Source organism: Sander lucioperca, chromosome 15 (assembly GCF_008315115.2).
Source record: "Sander lucioperca isolate FBNREF2018 chromosome 15, SLUC_FBN_1.2, whole genome shotgun sequence".
NCBI classification, from domain to species: domain Eukaryota; kingdom Metazoa; phylum Chordata; class Actinopteri; order Perciformes; family Percidae; genus Sander; species Sander lucioperca.
In genome coordinates this window covers 22,535,504-22,553,694 of record NC_050187.1, presented here as the reverse complement: position 1 = coordinate 22,553,694, position 18,191 = coordinate 22,535,504, and the positions used below count along the sequence as shown (strand labels likewise).

General features: G+C 40.9%; 2 protein-coding genes across 5 annotated transcripts in view; one reads left to right on the top strand and one right to left on the bottom strand.

The window, feature by feature from the left end:
* The window catches only part of neurl1ab (neuralized E3 ubiquitin protein ligase 1Ab), a 33,651-nt gene extending 26,228 nt beyond the window's left edge, over positions 1-7,423 (top strand). Inside the window, exons 5-6 of the mRNA XM_031307242.2 lie at positions 3,141-3,320; positions 3,440-7,423. Of these exons, the coding sequence (XP_031163102.1) occupies positions 3,141-3,320; positions 3,440-3,684 (425 nt within the window). The 3' untranslated portion in view covers positions 3,685-7,423. The remainder of the gene's footprint in view (positions 1-3,140; positions 3,321-3,439) is intronic.
* Positions 7,424-13,480: 6,057 nt separating this feature from the next.
* LOC116055299 (SH3 and PX domain-containing protein 2A-like) overlaps positions 13,481-18,191 on the bottom strand; it is a 49,420-nt gene continuing 44,709 nt past the window's right edge. For all 4 annotated transcript variants that reach the window (XM_035992194.1, XM_035992195.1, XM_031307203.2 and 1 more), the window contains 5 exons: positions 18,027-18,144; positions 17,609-17,937; positions 17,411-17,460; positions 16,653-16,772; positions 13,481-16,471 (listed from right to left, as the gene is read on the bottom strand). In XM_035992194.1, coding sequence (XP_035848087.1) covers positions 14,546-16,471; positions 16,653-16,772; positions 17,411-17,460; positions 17,609-17,937; positions 18,027-18,144 — 2,543 coding nt within the window. In that variant the 3' untranslated portion in view covers positions 13,481-14,545. The remainder of the gene's footprint in view (positions 16,472-16,652; positions 16,773-17,410; positions 17,461-17,608; positions 17,938-18,026; positions 18,145-18,191) is intronic.

The window sequence follows — 18,191 nt, the reverse complement described above, 5'->3', positions numbered from 1 at the left end:
GAGACAATGTTACCTGAAGTTGATCACGCCTGGTGTTGATTTGTAGGACTGTGGGACTGCATGCTCAGTTTAATAGAATAAGAACATTAATAACAGGTTCAGGAGCTGTTGAAAATGGCTGTTTAATGAGAAGCAGTGGTTGGCTTGGATTCTTTCGAGTTTGAAAGTGAAAATGAAAACATACATGTTATGAACCACGCAAATGTTGAGGTGATTATCACAGACTAAAGATATGCTATATATATATATATATATATATATATATATATATATATATATGTTTATATTTTTTTGTATATTGTAGCAATTTTCACCGAATTTGAAGAATTAAAAAGTCTCCGATATCGCTAGTTTATTTTGGACATTTAACACATCTTCAAAAAAAAGGTAGTCTATATAAGCTTCACCATATTTTGTGCAAATCCCAGTTAAGTTTGTATTTTGTATGACTAGCTCAGTTTTGTAAGAGTCTTGCACTTATAGGATTTTATATTCTCCATTTTTCATAAGATGGAGCTCAAGCATTGCTTGGACTTAATGCAATGATGTCACTGTAAAATTCTGCAGAGTGCAGCAAGCAGTGAGTGCTTTTGATTTGTTTACAGTTGCCGCCTGCAGATAAAGACAATTTTTTTAAAGCAATCTTCCTCCACCCCAGTGTTGTCTTCTGGCTAAGTTGATAATGACTCTGCCCCTTCTTTTCACAGGAAATTATTATTATAATTAGAGGCAAATATAGAGATACTCAAGAGATGCTAAAAATGCATTGGTTTGTTAGAATTTCTTTAAATTCTTTCTCGTAATTCATGTCTGCATTTTAGTTTCTCCTCTCCTCTCTTTCATGTAGTCAGTCAGACCAGGGTTGAGGAGGTTATTTTCTGTCTTGCGTGGGCTCCCAGCATTATGTATCAGGAGGGGCCAGTGATAGCTCCTTATGATGCCCTCCATATGCATTATTAAAATGTAATTGCATGGAGGTTTGAGATGCTGGGTTTTCCACCTACAGCTTGTTCCCTTAACACTGGTCCTTCAATCTTCTCTTCCTTTTTTCCTCCTGCATTTTCTTACCCTCTATTCTTTGGGGTATGAGCATTCTTCGAGTCATTACCCACTCCAGCTGTGGGGAGTGCATTTGTGACGTTTCTGTTCACCCACTCGCTGCAGACGTATGCCACTAGTTTCCATGGAAACATCTAGCCACTGAAGCAAGTGACAGTTTGTCATCGCTGGGTGTTGTCAAGCCTGTAAAGTGGAACAGATGGGAGGCTGTTGCTCTCACAGGGTCAGATATTTAGAATCAATAATGACCTTCAGTAGTCATGTATTTCCTCATTACAGGTGTCCTGCTGTGGGTTTACATATGTGTTCAGCTCTAATCTTAAAGCTGCTATAATCAGTATTTTTTATATTAACAATTTATCAAATGAAAGGGGTCACTCTTGGTGCGGAAAAACCTACAGGGAATAATCACCTGATTGCAGTTCCCTTCAGCTCTATGGAACATTTTGGATCTTTTAACTCATTGATTTGGTTTTCCAGCCCACACATATTTTGGTTCACTCTCATCGCTTTTACAGCATCGTTTTCAGCTCCATCAGGCAGCCGATTTCAGTGAGAAGCTCACACAGACATTTGGTGGCTAGCTAGTACACATAGTGAAGCATTTACATTTTCCCTCAGAGCTAAAATACTCTACTGTACTGCATAACTAAATACATTCACATACTCATTCCTGGTCACACAGCCAGCAGTAAATTCATAATACAAGAGAAGATGAAAGGTACGCTTGATGAAAAGATACATGAATAGACAAGAAGGTTATCCATGCTTTCTTATTAGAGTTGACCAAGACATTTGCTAACAGCCAGGCTGCCACATAGGTCATGATAAGTAGGTAATGGAAGGGTGTGTAAATGCTACAGTATGCATGCAGGCCTCTGTAGCCACTCTAAAATATGACAATATAGAGAGTAAATAAATAGATGACTCTCAAAAAAGCGTGTCTCAGCAAAGTGGTACAAACCCTTTTGGTTTTTTTAATTGATCCCAGTGCTAAACTTAAAAGCACACAATTTATGGAAAGGATTTTGTATGGATTACAAGCTGATTGTTGCATAAAAAGCTACTATGGTTTGTTTACATAGGCTGAAACTGAGACTGCAGTGGTTAGAGTGGGCCAAAGAAAAGGCATGAGGTCAGAGCACGTAGCTAGAGTTATGCAACAAACTGTATACTTTTTCTGCTAACAACAGACCACATAAATGTGTCTTTTTCTTATTTTAAGCCAACTGTATTTATTCCAGCAATTTCTCACCATCTGCGGTTCTTTTTTTAGCTCTTTCTCCACTCCACAATGTCATTTTAGGGAAATTTGGACAAGCAAATTGTGGGATAGGATGTAAACTACCAATATTAGATCATTTGAAACATGGAAGGATGGTGGTGCCAAGTGAGGGGCCGGCCCGACAGTGTAGCGATATTTCTGCCATGGTCGGTTGAAGGACAATGCATAAACAACAATGGTGTGTGCCTTCCAGGCAGACTGGATAAGAATTTGTCTGTGGTATTGGGGGTCAGTATTCTGGTCTGTGAGGAGAGATGAACTGCCAGAGCCGGTGGTTATGGGGTGTAGATGGGGACAGATCACACAGGACAGACAACAGATAGTCTGTGAAACTATTTCGTACCCTACCCAGAGGGATCATGGGCTCATGAAGGAGAGGGGTGGGGGTTCTTGGCGACTACACCAACTCATAGGCTCTTGACTCAATCACACACACCCACACACAGACGCTGTGGACTCACAAGTCATCTGCTTGGTGATAGAAGAGATTTAATGCTTGTGTGTGTGTGTGTGTGTGTGTGTGTGTGTGTGTGTGTGTGTGTGTGTGTGTGAGAGAGAGAAAAAGAGAGAGAGAGAGAGAGAGAGAGAGAGAGAGAGAGAAATGCAACAAGACATCCACTCACCTCCATTTGCTAATTATCAGCTCTGACTAACTTCTCAGAGTGTGAAAGATGGAAATATTTGATTCCCAGTTATGAAACATTGCATTTGGCTCTTTTGAACACTTCATTTCAATAGATTATCTGTATGTTGCTAAATCTTTGGTGTGACCCAGATGTCTCTTGTGTACCTTCAGGCTCATCTCCACACCCAGACCTTCGAGGCCCGTCGGTCCCTAGCTCCCCATCCTGTACACCCAACACCCCCACAATGCTTTGCAGTGGCAACTCCGAGCCCAACCTCAACACACCATTGAACATCAACCTCAATTCAAGCCTCAACTCCAGCTACTACACAGTCTTTTCCTCCTCCACAGGTTTGTCCAAGTGTTCCAGTTTACCTTTATTTCTCTATTTGTCAATCTTCTCTCTATCCCCATGGATATTTCCTGTCCAGATGTTTGTGACTCACACATCTCTAATGTCTTTTCCTCAGGTACAACCCCAAGCTCTCCGTTCTCCAGCCACCCAGAGTCCCCTACTTTCCCATCCTGCTCTGGCTCGTGGAGTGATGAATGCACCATTTGCTACGAGAACGTGGTGGACACAGTCCTCTACGCCTGCGGACACATGTGTCTCTGCTACACCTGTGGCCTCAAACTCAAGAAGATGGCCAACGCATGCTGCCCCATCTGCAGAAGGACAATCAAAGATATCATCAAGACCTACCGGAGCACGTAGGCTTGTGTTAGACAATGTTTTGCATTGTCAGGTTCAGCTCAAGAGGTTGTAGTAAAAGCCCTGCATGTTTGTGTGTGCAACCTGGCTCAGGTACTCCACAGCAGGACTTTAAACTCCATCATTAAAACATTTTATCTATGTCTAATGCACATCCTTGGAAAGCTCACAGTTCCTACCTGTGGCGTCTCTGTAAGGACGCAGCAATGAGATTCATCATACAGTGTGATCAACAGAAACAACATATGTGCTACTGCAGGAATTGCTATTGACCTACTATTGTCCAGTGACAGTGATTTGTGCATCTGTTGAAAAGAAAGTAATCTGAAGAGGCATCTGTCCTACTTGCTGCAGAGTAACCCTTCATTCACTGGTGATAGTATTGCTGCTAGCTAGTTTTACGAGAAGGGAAATTGTCCAGAGCAGCGGAAGAAACTAGGAGAATAAGTATGGTTTCACCAGCTGCTTCTCCACTGCCAGTCGGAGTGCATTGGGTTGTTCTAGAGTAAGAATCAGTTCTATACTAAATCTTAGAGAAAATAAAAGATTTATTTGACGTTTTCTGAATGCTCCCAGAGGCCAGTGAGGAATGAGTAAAAATAAAAAGCATTTTTGCGGTGAAAGCGTTGCAGTACGTCTAAAGTAAGCCATTTTTTAAATGCATAGAATATACCTCTCCTGCAATAAAGCACAATGAAATGCCTAAACCTAAAGGGTAAAGAATAAATAAATAGAGTGTTTTGTCTGATATCTCACTACCTGCTGCGGTTCTGTGAATTTCAGGCAGGAGCGAGGTTGTGCAAAGGGTAAAAAAGTGTGAATGTTGTCACCATAGGAGGTCACAATCGCAGTGAATGAGGATGTAAATCAGTGAAAAGGGAGCAAGGGAGGAGGTAGTAGAGAGGATGTTTTATGTTTGGGACGAAGACAGTAGGGATAGGCACCTTTTGCTGTGTGTCTGCATATTGTTTCAGTGCAAAGAAAGTGTCTGCTCACTAAGGCACACCACATACATCAGACATTTGTATGAAAGCCTGTAAAATGCGGGACTTGCATGAGCTGCATGTCCTTCTTCTTGGTGGCCTCAGTAAGCCAACTGGATGCTGTGATTGGACAAAAGTCATCCAAAAAAACATTGGTGGGCAGTGAAATATTTTTAAAATTCTGAAGAAGCACATAATGATGACATATCACCCTCTTTATCATTGCAAGAAACCCATTGAAATCACACTGTAAGTCACAGACTGATGGCTTTGCTTACTTCAGGTTACCCACTTCTCTTTTATATGTACATTAAAATAAAACATGAATATTTGCTTTAAGTGATGATGTATTTTAGCACACTATGTCTTCAAGTGGAAAGAAAAAAAAATCACACAGTGTGAGTGCAGTGACAAGGATGTAGCTTGTTATTGTGGGACTTAAATTTGCATATCAGTCGGGCGCCCAGATAGCTCAGTTGGTAGAGCAGGCACCCATATGTAGAGGTTTACTCCTTGACGCAGTTGGCCTGGGTTCGACTCCGACCTGCGGCTCTTTGCTGCATGTCATTCCCCCTCTCTCTCCCCTTTCATGTCTTCAGCTGTCCTGTCAAAAATAAAGGCTGAAAAAGCCCAAAAAATAATCTCTAAAAAAAATATTTGCATATCAGTTTCTGAGTGCTGCTCTGTGTCTGTAAAAGCAAACTCCAAGGACATTTTCTCGACTAATGTCATACATTATGTACTGCTTTGAATTGCTAAGAAGTAAAAGCTATTTTCAGGTGTTATTTTGGCCTTGCTTTTGTAAAGTAGTAAGTGCTGATTTGTTTTTTACAAGGTGTTGAAGCTTGTCATTTTGCATTATCTGTACTGTTTTATAAGGTTTGAGTTATGTTTTCTTGTGTGCCTTTAAAAAGAGAAGTCTAGACACACTTTTGGTCTGTTAGGCTCCTCACTGTGAAAACCAGGAGGTTCATATTCATCTTAAAGTCACTCTTACACTCTGATGTGAGCAGGTCTAACCACACAACTTACCAATTCAAACATTTCAGTGTGCTTAATATCAGTGTGTGAACTTATTCACTGCTTAAGATAAAATGTTTAAATATCGCCTTCTCTCCTCTGTCACTGCATTGCATAATACTGGAATTTTGTTGTGCTTGAGAGATGCTCAGCCTTTTACATTTCTACCTGTTTTTGTTTTTTCTTCCTGACCAAATATGACCTAGCAGAAATAAAACATTTGTGAAACATTTTTTGATAGAAAAATGGGATTTATGAGTGTAATGTTAACTGTACATTATGAGGTTTATTTATTTTGTCAATGCTACTATAAAGAAGTATCACTGTTTGTTTTATATGTATGGCTGTAGTGCCCAAAAAATAAGAATATTGTTTATTTTATTGTTGCATAGTTAAAGATTATAGAAAATCTGAATCTCTCAGCTGATTTTCACTTAAAGGAATAGTTTGGCATCTTGGGAAATACAGTACGCTTATTCACCTTTTGGTGGGGGGATGTACTACTAAGTACATTAACTCGAGTACTGTACTGAAGAATTGAGGTACTTGTATTTTACTGAGTATTTGCAAATTATACTACTTTATACTTCTACTCCACAAGGGAAATATTGTAATTTTTACTTACACACAAATGCACCAGTAGTTATAATTTCTGCAATATTGTAGGCCTATATGATAATATAACTCTGACGGGAGTACTTTTACTTTTGATACTTCAAGTGCATTTGACATTATGGTATTAGCGTACTACTTTTATTTAAACGGCTAATCAATATTTATCGAATAATGTATCAAGTCACAATGTTACAATGTTAAAGTGGTTGCTAATTATCATCTAAATCTGCAGCTGCCCTCTGCACCAAACTGCAGACAGACACAGATAGCAACCAGCTGGTGAACGTAGTGGAGCATCTAGCAGCTAAAGAACCAGACATTTCCCTCTGGAGTTGGTTGAGACCAAAAACAGAACTTAAATATTAAGCTAAAGCCAGCAGCTGACTTAGGCTACTTAAATTAGCATAAAGACTGAAAACCAACCAGTAACTTTCTGGAGTCTCTGCTGGTTGCCTGGCAACTGGCCAGCCAAAAACTAGTCTGAACAAGTCTGGCACCGTAAAACAGCCAATAGTGTTTGTTTTTTTAACAGTTTTCAACACGCAAGATATAAAGTGTTAATAAGTGAGCATTAGAGGTGCATGTAGGCAGATTTTGTTACCTTTAAACAGAGCCAGGCTAGCTGTTTTCAGTCTTTATGCTAAGCTAACGTATGCTAGCTGTGGCCACTTACTGGATCAATGTTTTTATCTATCTCTTCGCCAGAAAGTAAAAAACGTGACTCCCAAGATATCAAACGTTTCCTTAAATGCCATATACTAAATGATGCTATTAAAAGGGAATAAAATGTGTAAAGTTGGCATTGGTTACCTATTAGTTGGTAAAATTATGTTTGTCCTACTTGTGCGTATTTAAATTCTATCTTGAAATTGTGTTGTAGTGAAGTAGGCGTAAATAGTTTCCATATTATCATAATTCTGACTAATCCTGTTTTTCAAATGGGACCAAATATATGCCATCCAAACACAACAAAACCAGCAAGTGAGTAAAGGTGGGCATTGTGCATTTTGGACAGGAAAATCCTAACTTTGGTTTCCTGGGATTGGGGTTTCTATTAGTCATTATAAAACGTTCTTGTGGTGGTTTAATTATGTTCAGTTTGTTAAATAAAGTTAAAGTCTGAATCGCTGGCTTTATTTCTTATTTCTTACATTAAAACAGGTAGAGCTCATACAACTCTTCTTTATGTACAAGGAAAACCTATCCCCTACTTTGGTTCATGCATTCGACTCAAATTGCAATAAAAAGTTAAAACTGACCATTTCCATTTCACAGCTACAGTCACTGGACCCTATTTTAACGATCTGAAACGCAAGTATCGAACGCCAAACGCAAGTAGCTTTGTGAGCGGATCTCGGGCGCTGTTGCTAGTATACCGGCGGGATAAATGACTGTTGCGCCCGACGCAAATCTAAAATGGGTTGGTCTGAAGTAGCTACATTACTCATAGGTGTGGTTTGGGCGTATCACACGGTTATATCACATTTCCCTTAAAAGAGGCGCGCTTGTTCCATGGGGGATTGCTATTATAATGGCGGATTTGCTAGGTGCATGCTCTTAATACATCCATGAGACCAACGTTTGCTATTGATTTTTCTTTTTGACAAAATGTAAATAAAGAAATGTCACAAAAATATACTTTCCGATGTTTTGGGCTCACTCTCACTGAATCACGAGGTTATGAATGGGTTAGGGTTAGCGGGTTAGCCCTTAAAATAGCATCTGAATAACGCACCACTGACTGCTCTGTGGCGGAATTCTTTTCTGAAAGTGCAAAATAGCACTAGGGAACGTTTGCGCTGGTGTTGCACCGAAATCTGTGACCCGTCGTGATCTGTGTCCCTCCTGTTAAAAGCGTAGCGCCCCCCTCCGTGGTTAAGGTTAGGGACAAGGGTTTGGTTCGGGTTGAGGTAGGGGGACACCAATCTCGATAGGTCACAGATTTCGGTGTAACATCGGAACATGCCTCCTCTTTTCGCTGAACCGCCCCCGGGAGCGCAAGTTCATTCCCTAATTTACCGACGTGAGTCTGTGGAGGGAAAAGTCCGCTGTGCGTCGGGTGCAAAATAGGAATGATACATGCATCAGTGTACAAAGTCAATTGCGCTGGGTGCAAGATAGGGCCCACTGTGTTTTATGCAAAGCAGGAAACAAGTCAATCTGGCACAAAACATAGGGAATATGAGAGCATTAGTGCCATTACCTTTTCCCAAAGTGGTCATTATACAAATGGTTGATGTATCGTCTTGTCCAAGAAAATTTAAATTAGAGTCCAAGAACAAAAAGGCAGCCATCTTTCAGATGCATAACACAATCACTCATCACAGTAGTATACTTGACTAACACCCCGCCATATACTATATGAATAACAAAGGCAATGGCTTTTAGTAAACAGCTATAACTCACAGAGAAACTGTTTAGAGTCGTGGTATGTAGACCTGGCCAGAGTGAACATCATCTGTTATTTACTACCCTGCGAGCCTTGTGCTGCACTCCGAGTATTGGAGTGCAGCACTGTTTTATGCTGCACTCCAATACAACCTATGACGTCCAGACATGAAACAGGCAGCAGTGGCTGCCGTTCATGGCCAAGTGTTCTCAGAGGTGAGAGGGAAATACACAGCCAGGATCTGTGACAGTGACATGAATACAGTATATCTCACTGGTGTCTGTGTGTACATAGACTTTCCACTCAGACCTCTCAGTGAACCTGGCTGACGGCCTTCTGAGGGCTTAAGGGCTTGGCAGACTTGTTTGAGCTGTGTTGTGGTATCTCCTCTAGACAGCCATTTGGTCAAACACAAACCCTGTCAATTAAGTTATAACATTTGTATTCCAAAAAAGCACAACACTATCGATTTTGAATTTTAACGAGACATCAGATAGTCAGAGTTTGAGTTTGTTCCTCTGTTGTAGTTAAGGCTTTAAGCTTTTGGTGTTCAGCGTGATGTAAAATCTTTTCCACAGTGAGATGTGCGGAGTCAAGGGACAGACTGTGAGGAGAAGTGCAATTATATATAAAAGTATAACTTTGTTCAAAGTGCACCATATCAATCGAGTGATCTCACCTCGCCCCTACATAATCTAATTACTGTGTTGATGAAGACAGAGGTAAAGGTTACTGTGACGCTGTGCTCAATCTGCAGTGAGAAGCTGAGTGCTGCTGCCCTCCAGAGGCCAGAAATTGCTCCAGCACCTTCTGCAGATTACAGAACAACCTTCACTATTATTTCTAAGGTCAACAATGACCTTCCACACACAATATATATTACATTCTGCGGTTTGATTTTCACCATACAATACAATAACTTGTGACACAATGACTGACACATCACCCTCTCATTTGAAGTTATAAGCCTTTTGGGGTGTCTTAATCTCACCTGCAACATCTTGAATTTCCCTTTTCACCTTTATAACTCCTGTGATTTATCAATTGCAATAAACACATATTCTACACATGAGTGCAACAAGCAAGAAAATACAGATACACAGACGGCAGACAAACATTGTATAAAGATGACCAACTGGCACTCATAACTTAGTTCCAAGCCAGTGAGTGTAGTATGAGATCCCAATAGAGGAAACAGCCAACGGGATGGACATATTTCACATTGAATTCCTGTAGGCTGTAAATCGTATTATATTTCAGGCACCACATCCAATATATCAGCAATATGCAGTGTCTGGCTGGAAAACTGCACCAGTGTTTTGATTTTGTGTTTCTCTGATTATAGCTAAAGGCAACAATATTATAGGCTACAACTCTGCACTGGTAACTTAAACTTTTGCTTTGTCAGTTGATGCTAAATTTAGTAGCCCAGTGACCACATAATGAAAGCCATCTAAACCAAAGTCAAACGTGCAGGTTCTTCTGAAGCAGAGGCTGTCAGGTGAGGCCAATCAAAGTGAATTACAGCACTATCTGGTTCAGTTTTATGGGTAAGAAATGAAAGGCAACCAAGTGTGAGCTAATTTATTTGCATAACAAAATCCAGCTGGTCAAACACTTCAGCTGTATATTGCATATGCACAGATGTGTGTTTATACTGGATATAAACATATTCAATATTGAGATATACTTATTCCAATGCAGAAAGCTTTTAATGCAACACAACTGAGAGGCTTAAAGGGGTGATAGAATGCAAAACCGATTTTACCTGGTCATAGTTGAATAACGACAGTTCGATGGGTAAATAGGACATACATAGAAGCTCAAAATCCCATTGATACCCCTATCCTCAGCAAATCTCACATTCTGAAACTGCCGCTGAAAACGGGCGAATCTCAACAAAGCTGGATGCTGACGTCAGGATCCCAAAACCTAGTCTTTGTCACGCCCCAACATTTGCATAGGCTACACCACTGACCTGAGGGCAGCTTAGTTTTCTGAATCTAGCTAGGTCATGCAGATCTCCAGAGGTACACTATTTAATTACTAAATTCACTTCTGAGACTTTTTTATGCGAGAAATCAACTATGTAGAGGTCAAATATGGGCCGTTTTACGAAAATTTATGGCTAATTGCAAATTTTGTCCGACTGTGTGTTGCAGTTCAGCAGGAGCTCAGCAGGCTATGTGACAGCGGCCGGTGCTGCCTCGCCGCTCGGTGTGTCCTACTTCATAGACTCGCTGTGAGCTAGCTGGATCTCCGTCACGAAGGGAAGCCCGCGGCGCTCCATACAAAGCCACCGGTTCTGGGTTACTGGATTACAAAATGTCGAGGCCCTGATGGAGCTCCAGGGCCTGCAGCTAGCCGTGATCTTTAGCTACCCATAGGATGAGGGGACAGTAGCAGCTAACGAAATCCCTAATGTTCACAAAAATGCATTAAATTGAAATCGGACACCAAAGTTAGCTTTATAAGACCTTGGGGTATATGTTCTATAAGTGGCGTGACGAAATTCAAACTGTAAATGGACTTTAATTATGCCGAAAGTGAAGCTAACTAGCTAGCCGCGATCTGTACACATAGCTAGGATTGAAGCGAGAAGTAGCAGCTAATGAAATCCCTAATGTTCACAAAAATGCATTAAATTGAAATCGGACACCATAGTTAGCTTTATAAGACCTTGGGTCAGATGTTATATAAGTGGCGTGACGAAATGCAAACTAAATATACTCTTATGCCGGCAGCTGGCAGCCAGCCAGCTCCGCAGAGCTCCATGGAGCTCCAGTAGTCCAGTAGCCGAGAAATGGTGACTTTCACTGGGTGAGGTTGCCGTTTTCTCGTCAGACTGTGTGGAGCTCGTAAAGTCCGACATGTCTTACCAAATTTGCAATTAGCTATCAATTTTCGTAAAACGGCCGATATTTGAGCTTTATATAGTTGATTTCTCACATAAAAACGTATCAGAAGTGAATTTAATAACGAAATAGCCCGACAAACAACGTATAACTTTGCAGTGTCTGAAATATGAGACCTGTCTCGTCTCCAATGTGTTTCTATGGGGTTCGCTCAAACCAATCAGCGTGCAGCTCATCTAAATATTCATGAGCATACCATATTTGGAAGAAAAGCTCTAGAGCCATATTCACAGGGTAGTTAAGGGCCTAATAAAATAGCATTCGGGCAATTTTCAGCCCAACCAATGTTACCTTAAGGAACAGTGTGAAATACCCAAGGCCTATATAATCATTTTATCACCCCTTTAACACTTCTCACATGACGTCTATAAACAATAGTGGTGATAGTCACAAAATGCCATATTTGTGGAGCATTAAAGTCGGATTAAATGTCATTATTTTTGGTCTGCTGTGACATAAACATTTGCTCTGTAAATCTATTGTCCTAGTGCTCTCCTTTGAGAGAAAACCAGGTGTAGGCTACATTTACAGGTTTTAGCTACACTACAGAATAGGATTAGGGCCACGTGAAAAAACGAATTTGAGTTCTAAGTCAGAATTAAAAAAAAAAAAGAATTCTAAGAAATAGGCAGAATTCTGACTTTATTTTAATAATTCTGACTCTAAACACAGAACGTAATACATTTTGTTTTACATGTGGCCCTAATCCTCTTCCGTACTACACAACCAACATTAACTTTCCTGCTAAAGTATCCTTCTTATCTAACAAACACATGGACACACATCCTGTCCTGCACCTTCGGTTGTTGAACGAGCCACCAAACAAACATCATTCGCCACAAGTGCACTGCTAGCATCGGTTAGCAGGCCAGATAGATAATTAGCTGCTCAGCTGTAGCTCATTAAACACAGCACGTAAACGTACCTTGGGTCCAGTTTATTTGCTGGTGTTACTCTATACAACACGCTTTCTGCCCATGACATGAACGTTTGGTTACCTTGTCTCTTCTTCTAGCTGCCGTCAGTCAAACGACATCGCCTCCAGAAAAGGAGCCTTTCTGATATTTTCACAAAGATTTTTTTCTTCCTTTTAATAATTAAAAACTATTCACATTACATTTTAAAAAATACGTTGCATTATTTTTTAACTAAAAAAGGGATAGGTCTAACTAAATGGGATTTCAATTAGATATATGCCTTTTTTTCCTTTTTTACTACCGGTTTTTACAACATATGCAATCAGTTTAGTTTTTTTTATCAAATAATTAAAGTACAGAGACAATATATGACTAAAAAAATACTACCAATACTATTTGTTCTTAGTATTTTAGGGGTATTTTGCCTTTTTTTTTTTGATAGCAGACAGTAGAAAATGAGGAGGGATGTCATGCAATAATTGGGCCCTGGGCTTGAAATGGGAACATTGCGATTACACAGTCTGCAATTTATACATATATCACTGGGAAAATAAGTTGTTAACTTAGTTAACTATGTATATTTATTGTAATGTGCATGAATAATGATTTTAATGTGATAGCTAAAAGTAATGTCTAGCATTTGGCACTAGTAGTAAATGCAAGCTTGATCAAAGCAACCCACCCAAACAATAATAATTTGACTATATGTAAAAGTATTGCCCCCTTTTATATAATCACAATTGCTAAATAACATCCTGTTTATAATCCATTCATAAGAACATATTTTGAACATGAAGGGGTGGTGTTGATGAATTGGTAATTGAGTTCATCTGACAGGGCTTTGGGAGTACAGTACATGTCAGAAAAGGTTAGGAAACACTGTACTAGAGGACCAAACCTGGTGTGTGGGCAAACAGTAACTGTGAGTGATGGAAATTTGATTTAAAAAAAAAGTACAAATGATTGTTCAAAAGTGCATTTATTCAATTATTTTTGGCACTTCAGTTATCATCACTGGTCACACAGTTAACAAAAAACAAAAGTGAGCATCCCAGTACTGCTGCAGCTGAAGAGTGTCAAATTTACTGCCCAGCAGAAATTCAAAATGTTATCATAATTAATAGAGCCATTCTAAGAAATGTTGAAGCAGTTGTGAAATGTTTATCAGTACATTTCTTACAATAATAAAATAAGTAATAATATGATTTGTAAGTAATGAATAAATATAAGTTTCACTGACGTTAGGGAAGTTTTAATTTTGGAAAATTAGCCTTTGAAATGAATACAAAAACATCTCAAGGGGAGATCAGGGATTGTTTTTCATTTAAGTGTAAGAAAATACTGTTATAATCAGAGATGCTCACACATTGTTTCGTTAGGACAATATTACACAATTAAATTGATTAAATATTTCACATAAAGGTGACATTCAGTATAAAGAGATATTAAAAAAAAAACAAAAAACATGCAAACAGAGAGCACCAAGGTGAGACTAACACAAAGCAGCTTTGGCAACAACTGAGATTTCCTTTATGGAAAGGAGGAGAAAAAGGTTTAACTTCAACAGCTCAGGGCATCGTCAGTATAATGAATCATTTCAAACATGCAGTAAGCTTTAAATGCTTAAAAAGTTTTTTTTAAAAATTACAAAAAAAACTTACTGAGAAAGGTTCAAGGAGTGGATACAAAATGACATCTTTGTTCAAGTTAAAGGTAATCACTGAAGAATATCATCAAATCATTCTTCCACTCTCTGGTGTTCTCTTTGGCTGGGTCACTAAGTCCCAATATATTGCTCCTAATGCAACGTCTCAGGCACTGTATCATGTAGACTCATTTTACCAGATGTCTTATTTCATTTAAATGTCACAATTTGATATGGCTGCTCATTTTGGCAAAGGTACCAGGTAAGATTTCAATCCTTACTTAACATCTTAGGGTTTGCCTTTTTTCACAAAATAAATGCATCTGTTTGAGTAGTCTTTACACGCATGTTCAGAGTTCTGCCAGCTCCACACATGAGTGCTAGTGCTTTTTCTCGAGGTAATTTGAGGGAACCCATCCTTTCCTTGGTCTGCCATTGTCCAGAATCTTGCAGTACCACCATCCATTGGGGTTTCTGTCCAGGACCTCCAGACTCGTCCCCTCAGGAAATCCCATGGTCTCCTCGTCGCCATGGTAATCTGCTATGGAGACATACACCTCTCTGAGGTTGTTATGGATGATGTGGGGCTTGGGTTTCACTGTGGATACAGGGAGGGCATTCTTCTGAGAGCTGAGGCCGAGAGATTCAGCGCTACCGGTACCAGATCTGTTCTTTTTGGGTAGCGCTATGTTGTTTGGCGGCAGGCTGCGTGGCACAGTGCCGAAGGAGGCGTTGCGTCGCACTGTGGGGCTGGCACGAGGGTGGTCCGTGGAGTTGAGTGACTCGTTTCTCCTAAGAGAACCAACAGGGCTGGGACCGTCCCTGATTGGGGCTGATATGAAGACAGACTGAGGTCTGACAACCTGCTGCTGTATGGTGCTATTCTGCTTCCGTGAACCAAACAAGCTGATGGGTTTGGATAGGCCACCTGGAGGCTTGGAGGGGATGGGTGGGGTGACCTTCTTTAGGTTTTGGTTGATGTTGTTCAACGCCTGCACCCTTTGTTCATTCTTCTCCAGGCTGTTGGACTTGCTTAGGCTTTCAGGTTTAGTCGGGGTGCCATCAGATTCAGACCCTGCCATGTCATCTTGTTGCCTGACGGGCTCCAGGAAGTAAGTCGGAGCCCAACCCTCTGTGTCTCCCCAGCGGACATACCACCAGCCACTCTCCTGCTTCTCTAGCACTTCCACCTCCACTCCAGCAGGGAAGCTGAGTTCAGTCTCTTGGACTTTCACATAGGGATCTGTGGTGCGATACAGGCTGCAGCCTTCCAGGTCAGAGTCTCCCCGGCTGCCTTTAGAATAGATGGAGGAGAGATCGGACGTGCTCTGAGAAGAGAAGGAGTCCTCTGAGGAGATGACTGAAGCTGTCTCAGAGTCCTCACCTTTAGTTTTGGTGCCGTTCTTCAGCCCTGTTGGCCGCAGCTGTCTTCTCAAGGTGCTGATGTCCATCTTCTCTGCACTGGATGCCTTGGCTAGTTGTGGTTTAGGCCTCACCACTGGCTTTAGTTTAGAGGAAGACTTGATGGAAGAGGATGCCTTGCTTTCATTTTGGTCTTTTTTAGTTCTGGACAGATCTGGGGTGGACTCAGTTGAGGCAGATTTAGGACTGGATGCCTCCTCAGCTTTGGTTGAAAATGGGCTCACATTTAAGTCTATCTTGAGCTTATTACCTGTACGTCTCCACCCACCTGATGTCGGGTTTGCAGTCTTGCCAGTTTCTGACAAGACACTTGTCTTTGAGGAATTTGAGTCCCTGCTGCACTGCCGCTCTGGCGTCTCCCTGAAGGGCTGGAAGCCGTCATTCTCATAGATGCACTCTCCCTCTCCCTCTGCGTCCCCCTCTGCCTCATGGCCATCTTCAAATGACTCACACATCTTGAAGGAGGCACTGTGGAGAGACGAAGCCGGAGAAGGCTTGGAGGACAGGCGGGTTACCTTCTCAGAGGAAGTGTCCTCATTTTTTATATCCACCAAGGAGCCTTCTCCCCTCAGAAACTCAAACTCAGACTCCATGTCCAGATCGCCAATGGCAGGGACATCATATTCTGGCTCTTCATACACCGGCCTTCCAGGAGACACAGGGGACTCTGGAGCTTCAGACGCGGGGCTGCTGGGAGGTGCAGTCTCCATTGAGTCTTGTTTTTTGACAGGCGGAGCTGGGGGTGGAACTTTTGGGCGGCACAGAGTGCTTGTTCTACGATTCAGGTTGGGCTTTTTACGTTTGTCAATGTAGGAACAGGGAGCCCAGCCCTCCTTCTCGCCTATGTGGACATACCACCAACCACCAGAGTTCTTCTCAATGACCTAAAATGCATTTTCAAAAAAGAGATTAGTCTTTATACGACGGCATTTTTATTTGATTTAAATTCTTATCCCTTAAAGGGTTGTTAATGAGCTGTGATGAATAAATTGATACAGCAAGATATATATGGTTGGTACCCAAACTTAAGATGTTCTTGTTACTGAAGTTAAAAAGAGTGCTTACCTCTGCTTTCTGTCCTCCATTGAAAGTGATACCATCAGATATACAGGACTGGAAATCTGCAATGGTATAATACTCGGCTTCAACTGTAGGGGGCTCTGGTGGGGAGGGCAACTGAAATCCCTAAGCACAGAAGAAATTGACAAATTGTTAGACATACTGTACTGTCAGTGGTGGAAGGTAACTCAAGGGTACTTAAGTACTATACTCAAGTCCAGTTTTGAGGTGCCTGTGCTTTACTTGAGCATAGCCATTTCATGCTATTTTACATTTGTACTGCACTACATTTGAGAGGGACATATTGTACTTTATACCCCACTACATTTACAGTATCTGACAGCTGCAGTTAATAGTTACATTTCAGATTAAGATTTTTACCTTCTTGACTTCTGGCACCTTACAAACAAAAAAACAACAGCATCTGATTGGAGCCCCTTGTAACGTTTAGATGTCTACAGTTATGAGCTGTTAGCATTTCCACCAAAGACAGATTTCACCTTTAAACTTCTCAGACTGTAAATGATTGTTTAAGTAACATTTAATATATTATTATATGGTTTTGTTTTTTCTACCCTATAAATTATCTCCTGACCCCTCCGATTTAACTTGTGAGAGGGGGCCTGACCCCTAAAGTAGTAAAAACCAGCTCCATCTCGACCAGCCACTGCAGTAAAATCCGGCGTACACACTGATGCATTAGTAACAAACTAATAATGTCATGTAAAAGTAATGGATGGATGGCTAAAATATCACACTCTTACCAAGGTTGCATCTCTTCGAGGAGGAGGCTTTTGCCTGAGAACTGGAGAACCTGTAAAAACAATTGCAGAAAAAAACATTTACATTCAAGAATAGACATTTATAAAGAATGAGATTTCAAAAAAGTTTGAAATTGAATCATTAGTAATCTACTATAACAGACGGACAGAAATTCAAAAATTAACAGTGATATGGCTAACCAATTTCCACCCGATGAGGGGCGATGCGGACTACAGCTGGTGAGGCAGGCTCTGCTTTACTTTTTCCATCATATGGGGTACTAACAGGGCTGGAGTCAGCACAAGGGATTGGAAGGCTGATCTCCTTCTTGGCCACCTGGGGGCTCTCTGGGACTCCTTCAATCTGCACATCTTTTTCACTCAAGGCCTTCTTGTTGAGCAGGTTACTGATCTCCATGATGTTTCCAATTATCTCCACTGGGCCTGTCACGGTCTTCTTGCGGGGAGAGAGATCATCCTTCATCTTCTTTAAGTAAGAGGCTGGAGCCCAGCCCTCTTTATCCTGGTACCTGTAAAGGACGTAAGAGATGAAAATAAATAACATCTTTTTGTAATGAAAGAAGTAAAAAGTGTCTAAAGCAAGTGAGCAGAAGTTTACCTAATAAACCACCAGCCTTCCAGGTTCTTCTGAATCACGTCCACAATGACGCCTTTCTCAAAAGCTATTTCATCCTTGCCCTGGCTGGAGTAGGGCTGCACAGTTACGTACTTCTCTTCTGCCAAAGCATGAGCAGAGAATGACAACATAGCTAAGATTTTGAGG